At 44.2% G+C, this 18,238-nt stretch overlaps 1 protein-coding gene across 1 annotated transcript; it reads left to right on the forward strand.

Moving 5' to 3' along the window:
• Positions 1–912: 912 nt before the first annotated feature.
• On the forward strand, positions 913–16,405 carry LOC125756775 (growth hormone-inducible transmembrane protein-like). The gene is made up of 4 exons (XM_049411714.1): positions 913–1,091; positions 2,150–2,447; positions 13,185–13,356; positions 16,142–16,405. The coding sequence occupies exons 1-4, from the start codon at positions 933–935 to the stop codon at positions 16,224–16,226; spliced, it is 714 nt and encodes a 237-aa protein (XP_049267671.1). The 5' UTR covers positions 913–932; the 3' UTR covers positions 16,227–16,405.
• The last annotated feature ends 1,833 nt before the right edge of the window (positions 16,406–18,238 follow it).

An 18,238-nucleotide genomic window follows, 5' to 3' on the forward strand; every position in this document is an offset into this window, starting at 1 on the left:
AAAGATAAAACCCTTTCATTGTCAAGCTACAATGGTGTTTAACAATGCCGACTCTACAGCTTATAATCCCCATCCTGCTAGTCAACGATACTTGCTCCTTGATGGTCGCACAGGAGCGCGGCACCCATTAATGAGTGTGACGTCAGGTCGCAAAAAATGGCAATCCGTGACGCCATGTTTATATGGCCAGCATGACAGTGGCCAGAGAGAGTATGCTGGCCTGGTGGCATCTTTATGTAAGCATGGGTACACAGCTGTAAATTCGCAAGCTCTCCTGGCCACTTCAAAAATAAACACAATTTCTTGCTGCAGTAAGTTCTTGCTTTTGCATTTTGTTTTCGCTAACTTTGTGTTTGGCATTTCTGGAAATTTCTGCCAAGTCTGAATAATTCATCAGCTATTGTATATCACCGTATATCAGTGTGCAAACGTAATTTCAGTCTTTTGGGGCATGGAACCCCAATGGCACCTTTGCCTTATGATTGAATGAACATGGTAGTTGAATGGAAAATAGCTACTGAAGAGGTTGCGCAATCTTTTTCGTTATAGTTGAGCAAGGTGGTTTGCTGGGCCAGTTAGTGCATAGCACTGTCCTGTGTGTTTTCTTTTCCAAGTGCTTGCGTAGCACGTGCTGAAACCATCGCACAGTTTTTTTTTTTGTGAATATTTTCTGTATTGACCTCAAGCAAATAACTAGCCTTGCAAATTTTGAGTGGAAGCAATTCTTTCACTTGCCAAGTCAAAATGGGAGAGACTTCCCCTTTTGTTTTACATTATGTTGTGGCTGCATCGTCTTTATTTTTATATACTATGAGGCGTGAAGTTTTGTTAGACCCAGCAGTTGCGTTTCTAAGCTCACACTCTGAGTGGTTATTCCTCCTTCATGTGCACTCTCTGATCTCACTTTTCTTTTAGTTTTGAATGAGTGTTGCATGAAAAAACATTGCAGGGTGTGGCCAGAGTACGTGCGGCAGAGGGTGCGTGACACCTACACCTACTTTGGAGGTAGCATTGTCATCACGGCAGCTTCAGCATTGGCAGTGAGCCGGCATCCAGCCATGCTGAACTTGGTGATGCGCAACTCGTGGCTGGTGAGTGTGGTGTTATCCAGGAGATGTGCAGGAGAGGGTGATTCAGTCTTCCTGTGCATGCATCCTCCTCAAGGCGACAGGTAGCCAAATGCATAGGAAGCCGGTACCCCTTGCAGGCAGAGTTCTTCACTCATACCAGTTGCGAAACTCTATTCCAAGATCCGGACATGCCCATGGACAACATCGCGGAAGATAGCGAACTGACGCGGCACCTGGGAGTGACGGTAGAAAACACACATCAGTGCCACGATCGCTGCAGTCTTCGCTGTCATTACACGAGTTGCCATGGCGAGAATTAAGAATCACTTTCAAGAAAGGTCGCGAATAGTTCTACGGCTGCAGTACCATCTGCAAGTTGCAAGCTGCAAACATAAACACACGGCTCGCTTCATCAATAACAGCATTGCTTACGGGCTTGTGCAATGCAACACAAAAATGCCATTTATTTGCTTGTTTTTCCGCATACGGGTGCCACTAAAATCTGAAGACCTTCTCAGTTTTTGCTAATGGCATGTGCGTATTTGGATACATGGAGCCAATAGGGAGCTTCACAGCTCGTATAAGTGCAGAACTCTGCTTCGCAGGTAATCTGTGGGGAGGGGGGGTACAAAGGTCGGGCAAGCTGAGACAACTGGTAGCTACATGTGCACTATTTCCTCGCATGCCTAGTATAGGTAGTTGGGCTGTGTCAAAAGCTTCAGAGGCAACTGACACAACGTTTTTCTGGAAGGCGCAAGAAAGTTTGTTCAAAATAACCTTAAAGTAGCTTTTAGAGTTTGAATTCATGGGACTTTTTTGTTCGAATGCCTACATCCTTTCAGTAACCAATTGTGCAGTTCGAATTTAGAGGTGCCCAATTATTGAGATTATATTGTAGTGTAATTCCATCCTTTGCACCTTCCCATGAGAAGCGGCATAACAAATGTAGTTGGCTTCTCCTTGTCACCTGTGCTGTGCAGACAGTGTTATGTCGTGTTCCACTGCCTTTGCAAAGCTTTCTTCTTCTCCTTTTGTGCCATACTGATGAACATTGCTTCTGTCTCCTTGCAATAATGCAGGCCATAGGGGCAAGCTTTGCAGCCATGATCGGCACAGGCATGGTCGCTCGCTCGCTGCCCTACAGAGAAGGGCTGGGTACCAAACAGGCGGCCTGGGCCTTGCACTGTGGCGTCATGGGTGCCCTTGTGGCCCCCCTCTGCCTCTTGGGTGGCCCTATAATGATGCGTGCTGCATGCTACACTGCTGGCGTGGTGACGGGCCTGTCCACGGTGGCTGCCTGTGCCCCAAGTGACAAATTCCTCAACATGGGTGGGCCCCTCGCCATCGGACTGGGATTTGTGTTCGCCTCCTCTCTTGGTGCGTGCCTTTCTCTTGCTTCTTGGCGTGTGTTTCTGGTCCGACGATAGGCAACTAATAAGTGGATCCTGCAATTGAAAGTCACAAATCTTGAGGCATGTTAGGTTTCATTAGCAGGCACCAAGATAAACTGCTAAAATTGAGTTTCAAGCTGTCTGTATGTGTAAAGTTGAACTCCTTTTATAAGAGACACTCACAGGGGAGCAGTTCTTGTCACTCTCAGTTTGTAAGGCTTGGGTCAGTTACAGTGTATACTTTGAAGTGCAGTACATTAGTGATTGAAAGGGGGTTGTCAGAAGAGGGGGGGGGGGGAGCGCACTGCGCAAGAGTTGCTTCGCTGCATGTCATTATAGTGATTGCACCCGTCTTCGTTCACTTCCTTGTTCGTGTTTCCTTTGTGCAGCGCCCTGTTTAATGATGTACGACCGACTCACCCAGCAACATGCATTATTGTCATTATAGTGTTCCTCATAATCAGGTTATTGATTTGGCGTATAAAACACAGAACTTCTTTTTATCTGTACACCTACAGTAAAACCTCATTAATTCGAACTCGGTTATTTCGAAATCCCGCTTAATTCGAAGGGTTTCTGCGGTCCCGTATTTTGCAATGTAAATCTGAGTGGATATTTTGAAGCGGCGGTCAGCGCCAGCCCGGTTAATTCGAAAACTTTGGGTGCCATGTGCCAATTCCCGATCCCGATTTCGCCGCAACTCCGCGGAAGCGACGGCCGTTAGGAGCCACAAGGCAATGCAGTGTAGCGATCTTAATGAGTGACAGTTGAAGCAACCCAGCCTTGCTAGTGCTAGCGCAAAAAAAAAGTAATAAAGAAAAAAAACGCGGTCTCGTAGTCAGCTGCAATGTGCGCCGGCTGAAAATAAGACGTGCTTCACTGCAGCACAGCGGGGACACGCGGGAAGCATGTCACATGCTTCTCACAACGTCAGCGCGTCATGAATTACCCATTCTTTTTGGGAAAAGAAAAGATAATAAAGGACGACCTAACAGAATTCATGATGTACGCGAATCTCCGACTGGCGGTTGCTCCGGCAATTTGCGCACTTGCACTGCTGGCGGAGTTCTTGCCTGTAACGCCTACTTCGAAAACTTCAATGATGATGTTTTCCAGCCAGAACAGATCGCGGATTCCGTCACACTGGCCATTATCATATTCTTTATTTTACCAGAAAGAATGGGCGAATGGTCGCATCATGACTCCGTGACGCTGCGAGGAGCAGGTGACATGCTGCCCGCGTGTCACCACTGTGCTGCAGTGAAGCACGCCGTTTTTTTTCCGCAGGCACGCATTTCAGCTGACCACGAGACTTCTTTTTTTCTTTTCTTTTCTTTTTTTGCGCTGACAGCAGCGAGGCTTGCCGTTTTCCCGGGTTTGCGGCAAAAAGGGGACCGGGTATTGCTGAAAACAACCCTTGGAGCCGCAAAATAGAAGGCCAAACGACCACCTCTGATTACTTTTAGTAATTCAAAGTTCCTTGCATCCCGCTTTTTGTATGTTTCGTTAATTCAAAAAACCGCTTAATTCGAAAGTTTTTCACAGTCCCAGTGACTTTGAATTAACGAGGTTTTACTGTATAACTCGAACTTTATTTCTGAGGCTCGTTGAAACAAGCATGCAAGCAAACCTAAAAATTGCACACTGAGCTCTTATCGTTTTCTTCAAAACGTTCACTGCTGCAGCTCAATGTCTATATGGTGCTCTGCTGCTCAGCGCAAGGTCATCGGTTCCATTCTCGGCCACTGCTATTGCACCTCGATGGCGGTGGAGTACAAAAAAAGCACCCACATACCGTGCCTTGGGTGCACATTAAAAAATAACACCTCATTGTCAAAACCAATCCAGAGCTTTCCACTACGGAGTCTGTCATAATGCACTGTGCAGCTTCGGGACATTGAACCTCACAATGCCACTGGGAGATGTAAAAATTGGTGCCGATGAGCTGCATGTAATGCGTCATGCGTTACTCAAGCATACAAAAGTTGTCTCCTTTTGATTACTTTTCATGATGCTTCCACTCATATTTCAAACAAAATTTTGCATGAACTCATGCTTTATATTTAGGGCTCCTTGTTCTCGGATAAATAAAAAGAAAAAAACTATAAGCGCTAAAATTTTAATGTTTAACTGTAAAATTTTTGACAATTCGGAGTTATCCGATCAACTCCAATTATATAAAGGCTAGAGCTGTGCGAATAGCAAAATTTTGGGTGCGAAGCGAATTCAAATATTGAGGTGTGAGTGCGAATCGAATATTTTTCAAATATTTCTAGAATATTTCTAGAATATTTTTCGAATACTTCAAAGCAAAATTGCAGAAGAAAAAGTTAGAGAGGATTCCTAAGCATATTCTTATGAGATAGCAACATGAAAGTGTTTCTTTTCGCTAGGTTGATGAAGCACTGGCGGGGTGGTGTTTCATAGTTGTCTTATCAAGAATGAGGCAATGTAGAGGCCGAATTCTATTTATGTACATGATTTGGTGCAGCCAAAGTGTTGCCGACAACACTTTACACGTGATAGGCAAGGATGCCATTTCCTCAGCCTCTCCTCCTCTTTCAACTTCTGTGGAAGCCCAACTGATGTGGCGGACAAGGGTGTGCTCCCTTCAAGTCCAGAGTTCCAAATCTGCCTCGTAGACGTCGATATATAAGACATCTGAATTTTTGGATGCTAAAAAGCTTCGGCGTCCGATTTTTCAGACTTCCTGCCCAAATTTCAGGCCAAAAACAGCATTAATTGAGCCCCCAACTCTGCCACATCTTTCATCTCCATGTTGGACCAGCGTTTTCTTGAGTTAATACATTTGCGACGTAGCGGGGCTTGAAAGGCAGCTTTGCCGCAATACCGGGGTGTGATGAGGTGAAGCATATTGAAAATCTAGCGACCCCTTTCAATCGGACGTTGACTGTGTCTTGGCAAAGTTCGACCGTAACAGAGCTCGAAAGGCAGCTTTGCCGCAATACGAGAGTATAATGAAGTGAAGCATATTAAAATAGCTAGGGACCACTTCCAATCGGACGTTGACTGTGTCTTCGCAAAGTTCGACCGTAGCGGAGCTCGAAAGGCAGCTTTGCCGCAATACGAGAGTATAATGAAGTGAAGCATATTGAAAATCTAGGGACCACTTCCAATCGGACGTTGACTGTGTCTTGGCAAAGTTCGACCGTAACGGAGCTTGAAAGGCAGCCTTGCCGCAATACCGGGGTGTGATGAGGTGAAGCATATTAAAAATCTAGGGACCACTTCTAATCAGACGTTGACTGTGTCTTGGCAAAGTTCGACCGTAACGGAGCTTGAAAGGCAGCTTTGCCGCAATATCGGGTGTGTTATCGGGGTGTGATGAGGTGAAGCATATTGAAACCTAGGGACCACTTCCAATCGGACGTTGACTGTGCCTTGGCAAAGTTCGACATTAACGGAGCTTGAAAGGCAGCTTTGCCGCAGTACGTCAGTGTAATGAGGTGAAGCATTTTGAAAATTTGAAGGGGTCACTTTCAATCGGACGTTGACTGTACTTGTTTTTGGGAAGTTCGAATAGTAAAATTCAGTGCGAATCGAATCGAATAGCAAACATTATTCGAAAAATATTCGAAATTTCGAATATTCGCACACCCCTAATAAAGGCCAATATGACCGTCTTCCATTCTTTATCCAGGGGTGGAAGTGCTGCGCCATTTGCGCCACGCTGCGCCAATGCGCTTCTGCTGCGCCAATCTGCTCCAAAACGCATTATTGCGCCGAAACTGCTCCCAGGTGGCCTTTGTTGCCTTCATGTGCCGTTGTCATCCTCGGCGTGGCGCGCCCGAGTGAGCTCATATCAACCTGGCGCGCTCTCCGTGACACTCGTGACGGCACGAAAAAGCTAGCGAGCAGAAAAGGGCAGGAGAGAGCTGGCTACTGGAAAGTAGCTGCTCAGTCGCTTTTCCGTTGTCACACCAGTGGTGACGGAATATTTTGAAGATTTCAGTTCTCTCGTCTTCTCATTTGTACATTTCAGCTAGTGTTTCGTTAATATGAACATAAAAAAAAATCTCGGAAGTGTAGTCAGGTTTAGCTACGCAGTGCATTGCTTATCTATATTTTCCTGTGGGTTATCATGTCGGCTGTGGGGCTTTAAGAACGGGAGCATTGGCTTTTTAAAGGTATATTTGTCGAGTCTCATTGTGTCTAGAATAAAGGTAACCTTTATTAGCTTAAATGTTGTCTTTCTTCAGTTGTTCATGTCAGCTGTGGAACATGAACGTTTACCGTAAAATTCAGAGCAAGTGCCCCCCCCCCCCCCCAACAAGCCAAAATATCGGCAAAGTGGGGGTCGGAAGGCGGATTCCTGGAACGGCACGTAAATTCAAGATGGCGGCTGCAAATTTCGCCCCGAAAAATAAAAATAAAAGATGCATGCGGACTTCCTCACAAGTCTTCCCGCTTTCCTTCGTGGCACGACGCATAACAACGGCCCTCGAGCACAACAAACGCAATGGCAACGCGATCAAACCGCGGGAAGCATGACATGGAAGCACCTCCGATGATGTTCCAACGCAGCAGCGCTAAGCAACAAACACCGGTCTGGAAGGCCTTACATTAGCTGACTACATCGTCATAGTTACGACCTTGGAATATAGATCTCGAAGGCCATGCTTTTGCTCACGGGACCCTGAAAATCGTCATGGATGCCTTGCGCTAAGTGCGGGGTGCAATCATTATTCGGGAGAACAAAGAATCATTTTTACAACACATTTCACCCGCAGGCGCTTAGAGATTGGGCTGCTAAGCAGGTTTGGATGGGATTCAAGGAGGCTACCGTTGCGTTGACGCTTACGTAATCGGGGTACGAAAAAGGGCGGGGGGGGGGGGGGTGAGCTTTCCCGGAACTGCGTGAAAATGTGAAATTAGCAGTGGAATTTGAAACGGCGCTTGCTCGAAATTTTACGGTAGTGCAGCTATCCAAAGCATCGCTTATCTGTTGTTTTATCTTAGTTACTGCTGCGCAAGCTGTGATGATTTTATCATGGAAACATATTTTGTGGCAAGTATGGTCGGTTCATCAATATTCAATGTTTGGTAAAAACCATTCGAATTTTTTTTGTTTACCTGAAACAGAAATTTCAATTAACAATGATGTTTTACCCTAGAAATGTGCTCCAAAACTAACTTGCATTGCTCCAAAACACACGTTTTGGTGCTCCAAAGCTGCTCCAAAAGACTGAAGCCCGCTTCCACCCCTGTTTATCGAAAGGACATGTTCTGAGCAGTAATTGATAAATGGGCCGGTTTGGCTGATATAAAGTTTGCTTCACATCAACAGTATCTCGCAGACTGCACCCATCACACATTTAACAAAGGGCTTGTCGTGCACATTGTGAGAGACGTCAATGTATGTAGGGCCCCCGGAAGCGCGAGATGACATCTTGATATACGGTCCCCTGGTGGCACTGGGGCATGCCAGACGACATCGAAAATACGGACCTCTTAAAGTATGCTTGCATCTATTACAGCAAGCTATAAGGTTGTAATATGCACAAACGTAGGTGTTTTGTAATCAAGTACTTGTGCTTGTTTGTATATGTGTTTGTGTGTTCATACCTTCCAAACAAGTGAAATACGCTTCATGTGTTCTGATGTTTTCGTTTTCAGATATCATTTCATCTAAAATATTCGAGTATTGAGAATAATGCAAAGTTAAGCTCCGAATTTCGGAGAATTGGCGATCTATGAGAAATAAACTCCGATAAATGCCGAATGTCTGCCAAAAAATAAACTCCTAAACTCCTTCGAACTTCAAGAAAAATAAACTCCGAAAACACGGAGCCCTACTTAGAGCATATCTACAGTGTCTGATACTGTGCTCTCTACACAGTCCCTTCTTTTTTTAAATGGCCTTTAAATCCACAAAGCATACTGTATTATTTTTTGTTACACTGAGTTTGATGGCTCAGAATTATAATTTTGGCCACGTGAAACATTGCAAAAAGCCCTGTAACAGCTTCAGCAAACTTATTTGCCAAAGCAAGTTTAGAAAGTTAATAATTATTGCTCTAATTACCGCGTGTTTCCAATTACAAGTAGACTCCAAAATATCCCGACAACCCCCTAATTTGCAACCCCTTTAAGTTAACTCAGAGCACAACCTAAAGCTGTGGCTCTAGCTCACAAACAAGGTTTGCAGAAGATCGAGTCCAGCAAAGAAACATCTATTTGTCCGTGAGAAATCACTTACAACTCGTCGCTTGAGAGAAGGATGCAGTCGCGGTCATTGCCATCGTGTGAGCCACTGCGGCTACTCGCCATGGGCAGCGGTGCCGGCTGTACCGAGATGCCGCACTTGGAAAACTCCACATGGACCATGTCGGTTGGCAGTCCATACCAGGCATCGCTTACCTATTGCACCACTTTTCTCAGAGAAGTACGCTTCAGTCGCCCTGTCGGTGTCTTCAGGTTTTCCTGTTGGAGTCATTCGTTGTAGAAGGTGCCGGTGAGGTCTTTTAATGGCTTATTCAGCGCCACGTCGAGCGGCTGAACAATAGGTGTCAGTCTGCCCAGAATGACGACCAGCTCACATCCAGAGTCCGCAATCGCTTTCTTCGCTCGATCCGTGACGTGGCCGCAGAAAAAATCTAGGATGACCATGCTACGGGGCTCCTGCACCACACAAGACGAAACCATTCGAGGACAGTTTCATCGTTAAAGAACCCCGTTTCATTCGTGCGCATGATAACTTTCGGCAGGAGCTTTTCTTTCATTGAGATTATTTTCCTTTGGAACAGAAGAAATAGTGGTAGCTGGTGCCCGTCGGCCGTACAGCACAATATGACAGTGAAATGGTTGGGCATGTTGCCCATTGTTAGCAGGGGAACCTGGCGCTCCCATTTTACAGACACAGTCCTCTTGAGGCAGGACTGAATGTTTTACCATCGGGTACTCGTGTAACGTAAAAACGCGCTTTCCTTCTTCTTTCTCTTTTCTCTCTCTCTCTTTTTTTTTATGCTTTGTGTAACATTTGGCATACGATCATGCATCCTCTTAGGCTCAGGCCATTGTGCTTTGTGAAGTTCGTGATCCATTGCTTGGATACTTTGAACTCAGTTTGCAAGATGCATGTATCCTCCGTGACAGTACGTTCTTTTGCTTTAATATTATCATAGCAAACACTCAGGCTTTTGCTTCTGTGGTCCTGAACCTAAATCTCGAACTGCCTCCTCAACGGCAGGATATCGTCTTGACCTCGGTCCACGAAAAAGACCGGCCTTTAGCAGCACACGCAAAGACCTTGCTTCTCTGTTTTCTGCATTCCTAACACTTTTTTTTGACACATCGAACTTGCACCTTGTTGCAACGTTTTCCAACTCTACCTGGAGGATCACTTGCTGCTTGAAAGCAGTGCTGTACTGTTGCTGGTGTGGTGGCAGTATTTTGGCGTCTGTTGAGCAGCAACAAAAATCGCACACACTACTATTTGCAAGCGAAGCATAATGCAGAAATGGAAAAAAGGCACGCAAAGAGTGCAAAAACATGCGAGAACGCTTGTGGGTGCATGGGTCTGGTCATGCGGTTTAGTTCCCCACGAAGTGCTGCCAGCTTTTCCGTGGAACGCCCACTGTCTGTCAACAAAGTGTTTCTATCGTGTGTAAACAAAACTTTGTGGCAAATCATAAGATAAACACCTCTTTTAACATCGAAGCCGTTTAAGCTAGCCATAATGTGTCCGACCCTATCTCGAAAAATAAATGGGTATGTGCCACAGAAATTGGGTAAATCCCGCTACTCACCTCTGGTCCAATAAAAATGAAGAAGGCAACAGTTAGCCCAACAAACGGGTATGTGCCACAGAAAGTGCGTAAATCCCACTGCTCACCACTGGTCCACTAAAAATGAAGGCAATAGCTAGCCCAACTGTAGTGAATGGAAAAGGCAACGGTGGCTATGAGAAGACCCCAAAGCGATTGAAGGCCTACACCAACGACGACGTGCCCATAGATCTATAAGAGGTGCGAACGTTTGGTTTCAGCGCGGGTTTCTGTCTCTGGAGTTTGGACATCCGTGTCGTGTCTGTGACTGTGTGTGGTTTAACTCGAACCTCTCTGCGCTGAAAATCAACGTAGAAACAACCTAGCATCACCTAGCGAAAGCCCAGCAACGGCCTAGAAGCAACCTAGGAACGGCCCTCATCAACCTAGAAGCAACCAGATTAGTCTTAGAATCGTCCAGTTTCGCTGTTTCAAGGCTTGCGCGGCTTAGTGCTTAGTATAAGCTTGGCCAATTTTTTTTAAGCGGCCTGCTTTCGCACCTTGTGTGATGGCTATTGCAGAATTATGCAAGCACAGTGTGTATACTACCTGCAGCTTGATCAAAACTACTTTCACCCCCACAGACAATTTGACTCTACGGCTCCGATTAAAGGTCGACCCCCAAACTTTAGAAGGTCATTTTATGAAAAAAAAATGTCGACTTATAATCTGCAATATACGATAATTTTTGTTCAAGTAATATATCATCGTTTAATTGTTTACTGATGTACTCTTCATGTTCAGAAACAAAGGTGAACATATTGTCCCGATTTTTCATATCAGATTCATACCAGGTTAGTGAAGCTGTTGCTTGCAGCATTTGTGCACTACCTTATATAGATAATTAAATTGAAGAGCCATGGGTGAATTCTCCTTGGAGCTAATTGCTAGCGATTTTCATGAGAAGTGCCAGCACCTTCATCATTTTAAAGCAGTGGCAGAATTCATCATTTAACCCTATGAGGGTTGATTTTTTTCTTGCAATGCGTCCCAAAAATGTATGTTTTTTTATTTCTGAATAAATTAAGTTCTTCAGACGAATCTATACCAGAAAAAAATTCTCTAAAATTTTTTTGGGTGACCGTAAAGTGACAAAAAAATCTTTTGTGATGTTACCATGCACATGGTTTTTTCATGAGTAACAGCAAGGTAAATTCTAAAAGAAAAAAACCTATATGACTGTTAAAAAGTTATGCGTTGCAATAAACGTCTGTTTAGTTCATAGACATACAAAAATAAGCGCACGTAGTGCCGTCAAGTGGAAACATGGAGGGAGAAAAGCCACTTTTTATCCAGTCGGCATCGTCTCGCCGTGCACGCTTTTGAGATGTCGCTCACTCCTCAACATCTGAATCTTAACTTGTAAGTAACGCCTCGTGTGACGGGCTGGCATTTACTGAATCAGATTCTGATTTGGCCGGTCGAGCGGCGATTCCTCCGAATCGCCGCTAGACTCACTTTTGCAGCCGAGAAACCGGCGTGCATTTCTTTAGCGCAAGTAAACTGCGCAGGTGAGTGCACTGAAGAAAATTGTGTAGTTGTGAGCGCGTCCAGAAAGCAAAAACAAGTCTGAAACCTATAATAATCATTTGTCTTATTGCCAACAGAACGGAAGCGGTTATTGCAAGTTCCCAAAACAGGAAACACAACCACAGCAGCACCGTTTGTGTCAGTCAGCACCTGCACGGAAACGGACGTAATCGCGTACCGGGGAGCAATGAACGAGATAGTAACAAATCGGTCACCTTTTGAAAGATTCTAAACCAGAAAGCCATCAGTTGTGCGGGCGCAACAAGCGGGAACCGGCCGAAGAACGAAACCAAAACTAGCCGGTGCACCGCTGTAGTAAAGCATAAAAAAAAAACAGACATATCGGCGCAAGGAAAAAATTCTACGCATTCCCGCAGTGTGGCAGCACATGCCAAGCAAGAGAAATGATCAAAAAAAGGTGCACGTTTTAAACATACTGGCATGATGTACATGTACAATTGGCGTCAAATGAAACCCAAACAGCGGCAAGCCTTTCCATGGTATATTGCGCGTCGTCCTGTCATCACCATTGACAGGCACACGCATCCAGTTTGACCACACTGCGCATATGCGCGCCTGTCCATGGTGATAACTGGACGGCGCGCACTATACCATTGCGAAGGCTCGCCAGTGTTGGGTTTCATTTGACGCCGATAGTACATCTTTGACCCTCAAAGGGTTAAAGCAGTGATTTCGGGAGAGTGACCTAAGCACATAAAAATGCTGCTAGGGAAAGCATTTGCTACCTTGACGAAGGCAAGTCCCCTTGTCAAAAAGTTGGCTCCAGTGACATTCATTGTTCAACGACATTTCATCATATTCTATAGACATTTCCAGTAAATTTCAGAACATTCGTATTTCATTTTATACATGTATTTAGCTTTCTGCTCACTTCTATGCATGTCTCCTCCATTTCCGTTGCAATGTATAGGAAATCTTGTCATGCGCTACCACAAGTCCAATCATACACCGTTTTTGAATTCCATTTATAAGTTGTGTAGTCGTTTGTATGTACTATGGCAGCTGAAGTTTCGAAACAATAAATTATGCTGATGATGTTGCCATGGTATCTAGCTGAAGGAAGTGCTATTAAGCTTAGAGTTAGCCAGTTTCAATTTTTCTGGAGTCTACTTTCACACCACCATGCATTGCTTGTGTTTCTCTGTGAGAAATCAAAGCTTACACAGACCACATGGGTGTGTGATGCTCGCAGAGGTAGGTTTGATCTCGTGAACATCTTCAGTTGTGTGAATGGTCTACATGTAATGGTGCAAATCAGCTCGTACCTGTGTATACGTTGTATGTGGCACTGATGACTTGCAGTGGAGTTTTATTTTGCCATTGTGCAGCCATCACTTTCTTTTCTAGGCGCGCAGTCTGAATTTGGCTCTCCTCTCGTTTTCTAGGCTCGATGTTCCTGCCTCCCACCACAGCCTTGGGTGCTGGCCTTTACTCACTGAGCATGTATGGGGGCTTGGTGTTATTCGGCGGCTTCCTCCTCTACGACACGCAACGCATTGTCAGGATGGCGGAGACTTACCCACTGTATGCTGCAAAGCCCTATGACCCTGTCAATGCGTGAGTACAGCACGCCTTGGTTCTCCGTGTCTTGGGGCGGACGGACCGCATAACAGTCACAACCGACACAAAAAGAACCTTTGTCATGTATTTTATTTCTTACTTGCCGATATTTGGGAGGATCTTCTTAGGCTTTCCTTAATTATGTGTGTCAGGGTTAGTTGTAACAATGTTTAACTCTACACTAATATCTTGCATGACATATTAAATTTTTAGATTAAGCGAGTTTTGCTTGTGTGATGTTACCAGGGTAAGGAGGCTGTAAACATGCAAGCACATACTTATAACTGAAACCCTCGCTTCTTCCACAGTAGTCTGTGGTTTCAAATGAGTCCTGATCTAAAAAAAAGTATGCAAAGGTGTCTGTTTCTGTCATGTTCCGAGTCCCTGTGCCACATATGTGGCTGCAGTTTGTAATAATTTCTGCCTCCTTCTGGGCTAAAAATTTTTGCGGGGCCTGATTTCACATAGACAGGGATGCCACAGCTGCGCCAATCGCGCCAATTTGATACAATTCCTTATTTTTGCGCCAAGCTGAGCCAAAACCGTGAAATTTGTTAAAATTGTGCCACGCTGCGCCAAAATGCCCGACCAGATTAAAATTTTTTCAGTTGCGCAAATTTGAGCGAGAAATGGAGGCCGCATTGGTCATCTGCAGTGTGGGCATCGTCATCCAATACAGACGCGCAGACCCTAACCCCCCACGAAAAGAAGAGAAAAAAAGTCAGTTTTACTGGAAGGACGAAGCAATGAATGCGATACCCAACTGAAAAAACGACCTCGGCTCTATGCTGGCCCAACGTGCATGGCCGACGTTGGAATTGGTTAATAGCCTTACACCGGCCGACCTTTGGCTGCTAACATAGGTCCAAGGTCGTAGGCCGACCTTGCAGACATCAGGCGGTGCACAGCTGGATCGAATAATCTTGTGCGAATAATGTAGTGCAAAAAATGACAGCCGACGCTCAACACTCATAAAAGAAATTTTCGCTGACCAAGGAATAATGCGCATGGTGTAGGAAAAAAAAATTTGCGCCCACAGATATAAAGCAATATCGGCTGGTCGCTGGCTCATAGTACCTGGCCAACGTGGTAGGTAGCAAAGCATGGCCTTACGGAGGACCACATTTGGTCTCCCGAGCATTGGGTGCCGACTCTTTCCCTATCATTTGCCGACCGTTGGCTGAACGTCTTCGGCCAACCAATAGCCAGCATAATTGGTTGCCAATCAGGGCCCCACTTTGGGTCACCATTGGTCGGCCAACAATACCGGTTGCCGAGGGCTGCCCATTTGTTTGCCAACCATCGGCCGTCGGCCAATTTCAGTTGGGTAGTACTAGCTGTCAGGGACACAGCACATTTTGTTCCTTAATTACTCATTCGTGCACGCACCGTATAATTATGAGTACTAGTATGATCGCTGACGTCTAAAAAATTATTGGAAATCATTTGGAGCTGCTGTGTATGGCGTTTCTGCGGCCTTGAGAAACAATAGACAAAAGCATATGCCAGTTTTCTTTTTTCGCTACCCCCACTTGCTCCTGCTTTACGAATCTCCCAAATTTTTAGGCTGCGAGGTTCGCAGGTCCACATTAGCATTTCCAGTGCCTGTCGAATTATTTGACAGGTCCTCCAAGTGCTAATGTGGACTTAGTCATTGTTTGCACTGTGGGGTGGCTCAGCACACTACTTTTATTGAAATAGCAGTGTTCATGTGCACCTTGCACGAATTAGGTGATGTTGAATGGTTTTTACGTATTTTTGTTTTCTTTTCTAAAAGTAAGCCTTCTTTGTTATACTGCTCCAAATTTGGGATTTCGGGCTAAACAATTCAGTTTTTTTTTTTTTTTTGTCTTTGCAACCTGATCCAAATTTGGATTTTTGTGCTCCAAAAGCAACATTTTGCTGCTCCAAAAATTGCTCAAATCCTATTTCGGCTGTTGCACCCCCTGCATAGATATCGGTCCACATTCAGTTGCAATTTCACGTGACATTTTAGTGGCACAGTCATATCATGACATATTGAACTCTAAGGAGATTGCGAAATAGTTTGATAATCGATGATTTGATCAAAACTGCAAATTTGCTGATTTGTTTCTCTAAGACCAAGTCGAAGGCATAAAGGTTTTACCTCCTATTCATTTTCCATCCACGCCTTATTGTGGAACATGTTTATCAGACCAGGTGGCCTTTCGCGTTCTCAAAGCAGTCTGGAGATCCTCTCTCTGATGACATTTGCAAGTAGTATGCTTCACTGTAAGACGGTTAATTCTTTCTGCTGTTATTCTTCACCACATTGCATGGCTCTGTTGGGGTGAAGCTTACTGAAGCAAATTCGTAATTATAGAGCACAAATAAAAATCCCTGCTGCACGAGCCATCCATGCTTCAAGGCGTGCACCCTTCTCATTTTCCTTCACAGCTTGCACTGCCCTTCAGATGCAATGCCCCATTTGTCAGCATTTGCCAAAATAGTATTGTTTAATCGGCGTGAATATCTGCAATGAAGCAAATGATCGCAATCCACTCAGGAGAAGCACACATGCTTCATTGTAATGTATTTAGTAGAAGTGCAGATAGGAAGTGTTTTTTGTTCTTGTTTTCAATCTGCACTTATCTTTTTATTAACTTCTTATTTTTGACCTTTTTTCCCCCCCTTCTTTCTCCCTCTTTCCTTTATTAATTTCTTATGACAGTCAGGTGTTAAACTAAAATTTAACATGTGGTGTATATAATATACCATGCACACTCGCTCACAGAAACCAATACCTCCTGAATTTTTTCAGCTCCATCTCCATTTATCTGGACACACTGAACATCTTCATCAGGATTGCCATGCTGCTGGCTGGTGGCGGTTCACGGAGAAAGTGAAACGGCAAGATTCAAAAGGTGCAATGGTTGTAGTGCTACGGCACTCATGAAGATGCAAAATTCTCTGCTCTTGAAAGAAGAGGAAGCAAGTTCTGTGAAAACAAATCCCTCTGCAAAGTCTCCAGTATAGTTCTAAGCAGCAGGTTTAAATAAAGTAACATATAACCATGTTCAACTTCGTATTTGTCTGGCATTTCTTGTAAGTAAAAGTTGTTTGTAGTTAGAGCAACGCATATGGAAGAAGTCTTCTATCGTTCTAATCTGGGGCACTCAAAGAAAAGTAAAGATGGGAATGATACGCAAATATTTTTTTCTGTTGTAAAGTTGTGAAATGCTTCTATGAGTTCTCGAGCCATCTGATCTTTGTCTTGTATTTAAGGTTGTAATTATGAGTGCATCCTATCCTGCTCACATCTCTATGCCTACTGTAGGTACATGGCTGCAAATATTTCAGGGATATGTGTCATTGCACAAAACTTGGAAAGCACATCAGCTCATGCAAGCATTCCATGTCGAGATAAACTACTTGTACAGCTTAATTCGTCTTCACACGCTCCACTTAATTGAACCGCTCATAGAAAATTGTCCAACCATGATAAAGTACAACAACCTGCGGTTATTTTTACTCAACTAATAATACTAGGACATGTATGGTCAGGGTGTTGAACAAAACCAGAACTTTGCCTGGAAGTGAGCCAGAACCGATATTCTTGAACTTACCCAAGCCATACCCAAACCAAAAAATATGTTGGTTATCAGTTCGGAACAAAGTGGCTCAAAGTAGAAATGATAATGGTTGTTGCAGTCTACATGGAGAGACTGATTGGAATGGAGATTCGTCAAGCGATCTTGGTAAATTGCTTTTTTTGCGTAGGCGACTGGGTCCCTGAACACACAAAAAAAAAAGGTCACTTACGCAAAATAGTTACTCGCTGTTGGAACATAAGCATGTCTTTCCTTTACGCAGCTTATCAATTTGCTGTTTTGATTAGGAGGAACCAAGTTGCTTCACCCATTTGAACATGTTTGTATTCCTTCAGAATGATGCACAATGCTGTGACCTTTAACTCAACAAGCACTGCACTCCACACTAGATGCATCTATGACATACTGCTCTTATTTTATTATTAATTTCAATGCAGTCACGCACCAGATGTAATCCTGCCGTGTCACGAATGGTGTACATGCATAGAATTACGTAAAGTTTTGTTGCTGAATAGACTATACAAAGCTCTTCGTTTTACTTCATTTCAATCGATATTCGATGCTCTTCTATTTTTCTACAAAATTCCTATTTGAACGGGCCTGAAATTCACTCTTTGAATATCCACACAAATTTCTTTTGTTTTACCCATTCTCAATATCATTAGCAATAGAAAAAAACGAGGGGAAGAGAAAGTTCAGAGATGGATACGTGAAAGGGCTGCTCACATTTGCCATACAGCGCAGGGCGAGAATATCCTGTTTACGAGCATACCTTCCGTAGCTGTTTTCACTAAGTGTCACTGATATTTATGTAAAAAAATTGCCGACAATTACGATACTCCCTAATGTGATATGCGAGCACAGCTATACACGTGTTTGCCATTCAGCATTCTATTGAAGCAAAGAATTTTAAAGAGGTGTCTATGTACGTACAGTAACAGAGTGCTTTTTTTATGTTTATTTATATTTCTTGGCTTGCCGTAACCAAGCGAACGAACACAGCGAAAGATGAAAGGGTGAGGAGGAATGCCTCGCATACCACGACGCTTGTATGTCCGCTAATCGGAGTTCAGAACAAAGTCACATGGTGTGACATTTTGGTTTCTTCCGATGCCACCAGATGGCCTTGCCCACTGCGTATCTTGGCAGAGCTGGCACATGCATTCAAACCTTTTGATGAAAAGCCATACTGTTGGTGTTAACATGCATTTGTGCATCGTGTCCACCTTTCGCTTCTCACTGTCACTGCGTAATGTTCAAACGATAAAGCAACATTCAACGATTGCACAGCAATCGTTCTTATTGCA

Source organism: Rhipicephalus sanguineus, unplaced genomic scaffold (assembly GCF_013339695.2).
Source record: "Rhipicephalus sanguineus isolate Rsan-2018 unplaced genomic scaffold, BIME_Rsan_1.4 Seq725, whole genome shotgun sequence".
NCBI classification, from domain to species: domain Eukaryota; kingdom Metazoa; phylum Arthropoda; class Arachnida; order Ixodida; family Ixodidae; genus Rhipicephalus; species Rhipicephalus sanguineus.

What these genes read in the sequence shown, in the direction of transcription:
- LOC125756775 (XM_049411714.1), top strand. Translation starts at nt 933, where the DNA reads ATGAAAAAACATTGCAGGGTGTGGCCAGAGTACGTGCGGCAGAGGGTG. An exon ending in TGTGTTCGCCTCCTCTCTTG is followed by an intron (nt 2,448 to 13,184) that starts GTGCGTGCCTTT and finishes CTCGTTTTCTAG; the next exon opens with GCTCGATGTTCCTGCCTCCC. An exon ending in CCCTATGACCCTGTCAATGC is followed by an intron (nt 13,357 to 16,141) that starts GTGAGTACAGCA and finishes GAATTTTTTCAG; the next exon opens with CTCCATCTCCATTTATCTGG.